The sequence below is a fragment of the Otolemur garnettii genome, unplaced genomic scaffold (assembly GCF_000181295.1).
Source record: "Otolemur garnettii isolate 467f Iridium unplaced genomic scaffold, OtoGar3 scaffold00018, whole genome shotgun sequence".
Lineage (NCBI taxonomy): Eukaryota > Metazoa > Chordata > Mammalia > Primates > Galagidae > Otolemur > Otolemur garnettii.
In genome coordinates, this window is record NW_003852413.1 from 24826786 (window position 1) to 24836634 (window position 9849).

General features: G+C 49.1%; 1 protein-coding gene across 1 annotated transcript in view; it reads left to right on the plus strand.

Annotated features, from left to right (window-relative positions):
* The first annotated feature begins 6 nt into the window (after positions 1–6).
* PLXDC1 (plexin domain containing 1) overlaps positions 7–9849 on the plus strand; it is a 79609-nt gene continuing 69766 nt past the window's right edge. Inside the window, exon 1 of the mRNA XM_003786430.3 lies at positions 7–175. Within this exon, the coding sequence (XP_003786478.2) occupies positions 82–175 (94 nt within the window). The 5' untranslated portion in view covers positions 7–81. The remainder of the gene's footprint in view (positions 176–9849) is intronic.

The window sequence follows — 9849 nt, forward strand, 5'->3', positions numbered from 1 at the left end:
CCCCTCCGCCTGCCCGCCCCGGGACCGCGCTGCCGGAGCCGGGCCCTCCTTCGCCAGGCCGGGGCAGCGAGCGGGACGGGGATGGGTCCTGGCCCCACTATGCAAGGCGAGCTCTGGCTCCTTGTGCTGGTGCTCAGGGTGGCTGCCGGGGCGGTGAGCCCCCAGCCCGGAGCAGGTAGGACTGGCCGGAGTTGGCCTGAGTGGGACGGGTTGCGGGGAGGAACACGCAGGTGAGGGCACGGGCATGTACCGACCGGCGGGCGCTGTCCCTGAGAGGGTATTGTCCGCGGGAGGATAGGAGCTCTGTGGGCTGAGGGCAGGCGGACAGGGACCCTACTTTCCCCCACATGCCGGGTGGTGGACTGAGGGTGGTGGCATTAGACACCTATGCTCGGACCTCTCCTTCCCTCCTGGAAGAACAGCGGAGGGACCCCAGGAGAGACAGCTTTATGAGGCAGTGGTCTCTGACCCCAAAGGGGACAGTGGAAGAGTCATAGGGACCCCTGGTCACCCCAGGCAAGACTGAATTCTGTTGAGCCTTGTGAGGCTACTGCCCCAGATACACCTTCTTTTTCTCTTCCCTGCCCACCCCCAGCCTAACCCAGACTAGTTCTGAGTTGGATTTGGGGGCTAAGTGGGAGCAGCCAGGGGATGTCAGAGACACGGAATCTCTCTGGGCAAGGGAAGTAGCCATCTAACTCGCCTTCCTCTACCTGTTTGTGACCAGTAGAGAGGTGGTGGGCCCAGGAAGAAGCACTTTGCTCTTCCCCCTATACCCCAGCCTCAAGGGTCCCCTGTCACTCTTGCTCTGTTTTGTATTGGTGGCCTTTGGCCTTCAGCTGCTCTGGTTCTAGATGAGTTCTAGATGAGGTTCTACCTATCCCACACATTTCTCTTCCCTCATACCAGTTCTCCAAAATCATCTCTCCCACTTGGAAGCCCTTTCGTAAATCTACCTGGAATCCTTCATGTTATAAGAGAAGGAATATATATATATATATATATTTTTTTTTGGAGACAGAATCTCACTCTCACCCCCTGAGTTGAGTGCTGTAGTGTCATAGCTCACAGCAACCTCAAGCTCTTGGGCTCAAGCAATCGTCTTGCTTCCGTTTTTCTATTTTTAGTAGAGATGGGCCTTGATCTTGCTCAGGCTAGTCTCAAATTCCTAAGCTCAAGCAATCCATCCATCTCCCAGAATGCTAGGAATACAGGCATGAGCCACTGCACTCGACCGGGAGGACTATTTTTGACACATGACCTAAGTTCTTTCTATGGACCTAGACTTTCTCTGGGGTTGGGGAGATGGATAATTTGGCACAGGTGCCCCTCAGATGGGACAGGGGAGTCAAGGAGGATGCTGTAGTTGAGCTGTTGTGTCTCAGGGGTATGTTGGCCATCAGTGACAGTGCTCTTGACTTTAATGGTCACTGGAGCTGAGGCAGGCCTGGTGAGAAGAAGGGTGTAGGGTGGTGAACGAGGAAGGGTGGTAGAGGAAGGGTGCCCATAGTGGAGGTGTGGGCAGAGAGCAGTGGGAGCTGATGTGTGTCAAGAAGCTGCTGGTGCAGAACCACCAGTTTTCTTTTCTTTTCTTTTTTTTTTTTGAGACAGAGTCTCGCTATGTCACCCTTGGTAGAGTTCCGTGGTGTCACAGCTCACAGCAACTTCAAACTCTTGAGCTTAAGTGATTCTCTTGCCTCAGCCTTCCAAGTAGCTGGGCCTACAGGAGCCTGCCACAATGCCTGGCTATTTTTTTGTTGCAGTTGCTTTAACTGGCCTAGGCCAGGTTGGAACCTGCCACCTTTGGTATATGTGTCTGGTACTGTAACCACTGGGCTTCAGGTGTGGAGCCAGAACCACTAGTTTTCAGGGAGATCACACAGAGACTTGGCTTCTGTTCCTGCCATCTCACTTGCTGTGTGACCTTAGGCAAATTACTTTCCTTCTCTGGGCCTGTTTCTGCACTTATAAAGTTAGACTGTTAGCAAAATCTTTGACTCTGGGTAGTGGGATTATGAGGGATTTTTTTTTCTCTTTTATGATTGTCTTTCTTTTCATATTTGTTATGATATGTAAAAGTAATTGATAATGCAGAAAAATCAATGTAAACATGAAGGAGTTAGACAGGTTAATTACTGAGATCCTTTGTAGCCCCAACCTGTCATAATCTTCTGAACTTGGGGAGTAACTGGGTTCACAAGGGAGGGATCGGAACTTCTGACTGAACTGGGTGAACCATGGAGAGGATTGGGGAAGTGGAATTAGGAGGGACTAAGGATGGACTGGGAGATGGTGGCCAGACCCAGGTCTGGCTGAGGGCTGTCTCTTCAGAGTCCGATTTGGGTAGTAAACAGTAGCGGAGACAGGCAGAGACTTGAATCACTTCTGTAAGTAGAGGGCACCCTGTCTTCTTGGTTTTGATGGAAGTTCAGCCAGGAGAAATGGACTGCAGCAGGAGAGATTGAGGTTAGACTTAAGGAAGCTGTGAGAAACTACAGGAAGCAGCTATTGACTCTCCAGTGCTCTTTTTACAGACAATGCTGGATTTGAGGGAGAGTCTGTGTGGAGGCAGGGGGTATCTTCTAGGGAGGACATTTGTAGGAAGAGGACCTTCTGGGGGATGGTTGGTAAGGAAGAACCACCTGGCTTTGATGGATGGTGGAGCCCTTGTGACCAGTGAAATTGGCAGCCAGGAGCAGGACCTGAACAGATGCTTGCTTCCAGCCCAGGGCTCTGGGTTCTCTGGGTTGTGTGTGTGGGGGGAGAGATCTCTCCTCCCTTGTGATGGATGGGCTTGTTTGGTAGAGCCTTGATATATCATCCATCTTTAGAACAGGAACATCGGGGAGATGCATGACCATGGAATAGCCAGGCAGCAGGGGAGACCAGGCTGACAGACAGGAAGATGGCTTTGGGGTGCATAGTGGGGGCACTGAAGTTCTGGCCCAGATGGAACTAGAGGCTCCTACAACTGACACAGGGAGGAAAAAGCTGAAGGTGGTATCCTGGCCTCAGAACCTTGTGCGAGGCCAGGTCCTGTGCCAATTCCAGTTGAGGGACTCTGACAATGTGATCTTTTCTCTGACGCTTGATTTCCCTTTCTATAAAATGGGGGAGTGTTGGACCAGATTGTCTCTAGGGCTTCATCTAGCCAAGATTGGGTTTCAGACTTCCACCTCATTCATCAGGGACTTCTCACAAACAGGCTAAAATTAAAACTTCTTGTGGTGGCCACCAGACAGGCCCTGTCTCCACCTGCACATCTTTCACTCTCCCCAGGCGCATCCCATAACCCACTCCAGACTGTCACCCCCTTGGATTGACAAGTAACTGGCTTCTTCTCAACTGGGTCTTAATTGGCTCAAGGGTCACCTCCTCAGAGAGGCACACCCAGATGGCTCTGTCCAAACCCTCAGCCCTTCCATCAGTCTGATTTTCTTCACAGCACTTACCACTGCCTCACATTGCCTTATTTGTATGTGTTTCTGTGAGTAAGATCAGAATCTTCCTGGGCACAGGGACTGTGTTAGCCTGTTCATCTCCCTAGCACCCAGCACAGTGCCAGGCACATAGTAAGTCTCAGTAAATATTGAGTAAATATTGAACGAGTAAGTGAGCAAGTGAATCAGGGGCACAGACCCCAGACTCTCCCATCAGGGGAAACCTGTACAATGCTGAGCTCTTCTTTTCCCTCCTTCTCCCCTTCCCTCCCTTCCCCTCTTCCCTTCTCCCTCTGCTACCTAGCAGGCCTCTGCCACTTCCTTATGCCTCCCTCCCTTTCCCCAGGGAAGGGTCCTCCATGGGTGCCTACCTACCAGAAGGAGGGGAGCAGGTACAGTTGGGGGGTTTATAACTAGGAGGCAGGATTTCAGCTTAGCCTTCACCAGGCTCCTTGGAGAGTCAGTCATCCCATGAAACCCAAGGAAGGCAGAAAGACTTCTCTGGGTGTTCTATGTATGTTATTTTGTCAAAGACCCCAAACTACACACCAAGTATAGATTTTAACATTCCCATTTTACAGATGAGGAAACTGAGGCTTAGAGAGATTATGTAACTTGTCCAGTGTCACAGTCAGTAAGTGGTAGATTTGGGGTTTGACCTTGAGCTTGTCTGATGCCAAACCTGTGCCCTTTTGTTGCTGTGATATTATAATAAATATTTTCAGAGGAGACAAGAGCTCTCAATTCCATATATCTCAGTATTGGGGACATTTAAAGATGCTTGCCACCTTTCCCTTGCCTTCTGTCCCACCCTCCCTTCCTCCTGTCCAGTCCATATGTGCTTACTGAACAGGTGCTCTGTCAGGCACCCAGAGCTTTGGGGTACACTGTCAACAAGTGGTAACATGTGAGATCTCAGCCAGGATGATGCATTTAGCTTTTGGGGTGAGGGAGAGAGGTGTCAGAGGGATCTCTGGGAAAAAGTGACACTTGTGAGTTTGAAGGATGAGCAAGAACTCATCAGAAGAAAGGTTGATTTATGGAACAGAATGGTCCTGGCTGAAAAATCTGCCATGTGTGAAGCCCCATGGCTGGGTCTGGAGAGGACTTCAGGGAGTCTTGATGCTGGAGGAGTGACTAGGGAACCTGGCCATGAAGGGCCTTGAATCAGTTGGAAGGATGTAGTAAGCGGGAAGCATGAGAGAGAAAAATCAAGTTTGTCCTCTAGATGGCTTGTTCTAGCTAAAGTGTGGGAGACTAGCTCTGGGACACTGAGGAGAGAGGCTGCAGTAACTGCCAGGGGAGAGGCTGTAGTGGCCTGGATGGTGTGGTGGCCGTGGGTCAGTCTGTGGGGTGGCATAGGCCTCCTGAGCCTGGAGCAGGACAGTACCAGGTGAGAGAACACAGTCTCCCAGGGCAGCTCCCAGGTTGAGACTCAATGGCTTCTAGGCCAGGCCCCTTGGGGAACCCAGCCACATGCCAGTCCTGGCCTGGGGCTGCCCCTGCACCTTAGGAAATGGCTGGGGGCTGTCGATCACTTCTGTGCACACTTTCTGTGGTTCTGAGCAGACCCTGGAGCCAAACTGCCTGAGTTCAAATCCTATCATAGATTAGTTCTGTGACCTTGGGAGGCTCCTTAATGTCTTTGTGCCTCTGTTTCCTCATTTGTAAAATAGATCTGAAACTAGTACCTATCTTATGGGGTTATTGTGGGGATTTAATGAGTTAATGTATTTAAAGCACTTGGATAGTGCCAGCACAGGGTCACATCCTTGAAAGTTAGCTATCATTTTATCACTACTATTATTGTCACATCCTATTAGACTGCATGCTACTTGGGGCCACAGATGAATGAATAAATGAATGAGCAGCTTGTGTCCTGGAAGCTTCTTGCCAACACACATGGACAGTTTCTCTCACATGCTTAGCCATGGAATGGGTGCCAGGAATATAAAGCTCTCCAGGGGAAGGCAGGAAGTGGGACAGGAGTGACCAAGGGTTGGGCAAGTAGGTGTAGAACGCAGGGGCGGGCCAAGGCTGTCCAGCAAGTCTTTGTGGGTGTGTACATGCACGTGGGCCCCTACACACGCACGTGAGCAACCAGCTGTGAGCTGAAGGGGTGATGTTCCATCCCAGCCAACTGGGAGGAGGGAGGATGGCTGGGAGACAGCTGTGGATGGGTTGGGAGAGCCTCCTTCTCTACCCCTTGTACTGCCCTCTTTCATGGACTGCCTCTGCCTCTGGCCCTTCTATTTAAAGCCTCATTTATGTCTCTCTCTTGTTCCCTGTGGTGGCCTGTACCCCAGGCATGATCGCCATCTCCATTTTAGCAATGAGGATGCTGAGCCTTGGAGAAGTAAACTAGTGGGACTGAGGTCCCACAGCTTATGGGTACCAGGGCTGGGTGGAGAGGTAAGCCCGGTGTTTCTTCCCTGAGTGCTGCAGTGGGGAGTCCCTCCCTGCCTCAGGGCTCCACCCTCTGGCACCCTGCTCTATTCCAGGCCCGTGAAGCCTGCAGAGCCTTACCATCCCTCTGGGGGCCATCTGAGCTCCTCTGCTTGTTGAATACACGCTCCTTTCCTATTCTGGCTCCTGCCCAGGCCCCAGGGCTGCTTGCAGAGGACCCAGAGAGCTGGGCAGAGCAGCCTAGCACAAACAGTTCTGTCTCCTGAGGAGCTACAGGCTCCACCCAAGATGGGTAGGACAGCCCTGGGTTGGACCTGGGCAGTGGGCAGGCTGCCTTCTCAGCACTAGACTCAGGTCCATCTGTGGACAGCCAGTGGTCATCTTCAGGAAGGGATCTGGGGGCTGCCCTTCTGCCCATATTCTCCAGGAGCATCTGGCTGTGATTAGGGGCAGAGAAGTGAGGGGGCCGGCAAGGGTCCAGTAGGTACTAGCAGCCAAGAATGACTTAATTGGATAAAACAGCTAATGACAAACCAGAGCCCCACAGCAGAGCCCTGGCCTCATCCCCAGTCCTGATCCTGGCCAAGCCTTGTCTCAACCTCTGTCCTTGCTGGCTCCTAAGAGTTAGTCTCAACATTGTATCCTCAATTATGTAGTGATTGAATACCTGCTGTTTGCCAGGCACTCTAAACAAGATGGTGGGGAGAGGGTCCTGGGGGATCTCAAGTTTCCCAAGGAGATGATGGTACATAGTCACACCAGTGGGTGCTCCAGAAAATAAGAGCTACATGCAGGAGCTCTGGGGAGCAGGATGCAGACACAGGTTTGAAAGAGGGATTTGACACAGTGTGGGTCTGAAATTGATGAAAGTTATAGCTGGGGAATATCAGATCTACCCATCTGATAGTCTGTGTCCCATAGTAGGTATGACAAATGGAACAACAATATAAGGCACACATTTGGGGGCACAAATCTCTCTGAAATAGAAAAGAGTGGTTTTGTGTCATTTACAATGAATGTAACAAGCTAGAGAGAACTGGAGAGAACTTGGAGCCTAGGAACAGCCGCTAAATGGCCTGTGTTTTCCAATCCTATGCCCATGGTAGACATTGCTAATTGATCTTGACACTCTTTCTTGCTAAACACAAGTGGAGCCTCAGAATTCTCAATTAAAGTGCCTTGGTTCACTCAGGGAGGCTGAGGCAGGTAGATTGCTTGAGCTCAGAGTTTGAGACCACCCTGAGCAACAGCCCCCATTTCTACTAAAAACAGAAAAATTAGCCAGATGTTGTACTGGGCGCCTGTAGTCTCAGCTACTGGGGAAGGCTGAGGCAAGAGGATCACTTAAGCCCAAGACTTTGAGGTTGCTGTGAGCTATGATGATGTCATGGCATTCTACCCAGGGCAACAGAGTGAGACTCTGTCTTCAAAAAAGAAAGAAAGAAAGTGCTACTCGCTGTCACTAATCAATTGGAGATGGCATTTGAGATAAAACCTATTTGCTATCCTACATGATATCTAGGTAATGTAGTGATAGGACTAAAACAGTGGATCAATGGGTGGGGGAGGGGAGGTTTGTTCTCAGGGGATAACTGGCAATGTTTGGAGACATTTCTGGTTGTCACAACCTGGTGGGGACTCAGGGGGAGAGGTGTTATTGGCATCTACTGGGTAGAGGCCAAGATGCTGGTAAATATCTTACGTGTACTGGGACAGCACCTCTCTCCCTACCCTTAGCAAAAGAATTTTCCAGTCAAACCAACAACCCAATTTAAAAATGAGCAAAAAGGGGTGGCACCTATAGCTCAAGGAGTAGGGCTCCAGCCCCATATGCCGAAGGTGGTGGGTTCAAACCCAGCCCTGGCCAAAAACTGCAAAAAAAAAAAAAAAATTTCTTTGGGCAGAGTCTTTGGCTCAGTGAGTAAGGCACAGGCCCCATATACCAAGGGTGATGGGTTCAAACCTGGCCCTGGCCGAACTGCAACAAAAAAAATAGCTGGGGTGGCAGGTTCAAACTCAGCCCCAGCCAAAAACTGCAAAAAGAAAAAGAAAAAAATAGCTGGGCGTTATGACAGGCGCCTGTAATCCCAGCTACTCTGGAGGCTGAGGCAAGAGAATCATCTAAACCCAGAAGTTGGAGGTTGCTGTGAGTTGTGTGATGCCACGGCACTCTACCGAGGGTGACAAAGTAAGACTCTGTCTCTATAAATAAAAAAAAGAAATGAGCAAAAAGACTTAAATAGAGATTTCTCCAAAGAAGATATACAAATGGCCAAAAAGCACCTGAAAAGATGCTCAACATCACAATCATTAGGGAAATGCCAATCAAAACTATAGTTAGGCTGGGTGTGGTGGCTCACACCTATAATTCCGGTGTACTTTGGGATGCCGAGATGGGAGAATCACTTTGAACCCAGGAATTAGAAGTCAAAGTGAGTTATGATGATGCCACTGCACTCTAGCCTGGGCAACGAAGGGAGATTCTGTCTCAAAAAACAAAAATAAACAAAAACTATAATGACATACTACCCTATACCCATCAGGATGGTTATTATTTATAAAAACAACAACAGAAAATAATACGCATTGGTAAGAACGTGGAAAGATTAGAAGCCTTGTGCAATGCTGGTGGGGAATGTAAATGGTACAGGCATTTTCCGTGGAAAACAGTATGACAGTTCCTCAAAAAATTAAAAATAGAATTACCGGCTTGGCGCTTATAGCTTAACCAGCTAAGGCGCCAGCCACGTACACCTAAGGTGGCAGGTTCGAATCCCCAGCCCGGACCCGCCAAACAACAATGACGGCTGCAACCAAAAAATAGCCGGGCGTTGTGGCGGGCGCCTGTGGTCCCAGCTACTTGGGAGGCGGAGGCAGGAGACTCGCTTGAGCCCAGGAGTTGGAGGTTGCTGTGAGCTGTAATGCCACGGCACTCTACCCAGGGGGACAGTTTGAGGCTCTGTCTCAAAAAAAAAAAAAAAATAGAATTACCAGGCTTGGTATGGTGGCTCATACTTGTAATTCTAGCACTCCTGGAGGCTGAGGTGGGTGGATGGCTTGAGTTTAGTAGTTCAAGATCAGTTTGAGCACGAGCGAGACCCTAGCTCTACTGAAAACAGAAAAACTAGCCAGGCATTGCGGTAGGCACCTGTAGTCCCAGCTACTCAGGAGGCTGAGGCAGGAGGATTGATTTCTCAAGCCCAAGAGTTTGAGGTTGCTAGAGTTATGATGCCCTAGCACTCTACCCAGGGTGACAGAGTGAACAGTGAGAGTCTTTCTCAAAAAAAATGAGAGAGAGAGAGAGAGAATTATTAAATGATCCAGCAGTTCCACTTATGGGTGGGAAGCGGGGTCTCCAAATTATTCAAAGCAGGTCTCAAAGAGATATTTGTACATCCACGCAATAGCTAAAACATGGAAGCGAGCTAATGGATAAGTAAGCAAAATGTGGTATATTTTGGATGGAAATATTAATTGACCTTAAGCAGGAAGTCAGTTCTGCCATTTGCTACAACATGGATGAACCTCGACTTCATTACTTTCACCAAGTGAAATAAGCCAATCATAAAAAGACAAATATAGTATGATTCCACTTATATGAGCTACTTACAGTAGTCAGATCATAGAGACAGAAAATAGAATGGTGGTTGCCAGGGACAGTGGGGAATGGGAATTTATTGTTTGAAGGGTATAGAGTTTCAGTTTTACAAGGTGGAAAGAGTTGCAGAGTTGGATGTTGGTAATGGTTGCACAATATTAGGGATGTATTTAATGTTATTGAACTGAACACTTAAACATGATTGAGATAGTAAATGTTATGTGTGTTTTTTATTTAAAAAAAATTTTTTTTGAGACAGTCTTACTCAGTTGCCCCAGGCCAGAGTCTCATGGTGTTTAGTTTTTCCTATTTTTATTTATTTATTTATTTATTTTGAGACAGAGCCTCAAGCTGTCCCCCTGGGTAGAGAGCTGTGGCATCACAGCTCACGGCAACCTCCAACTC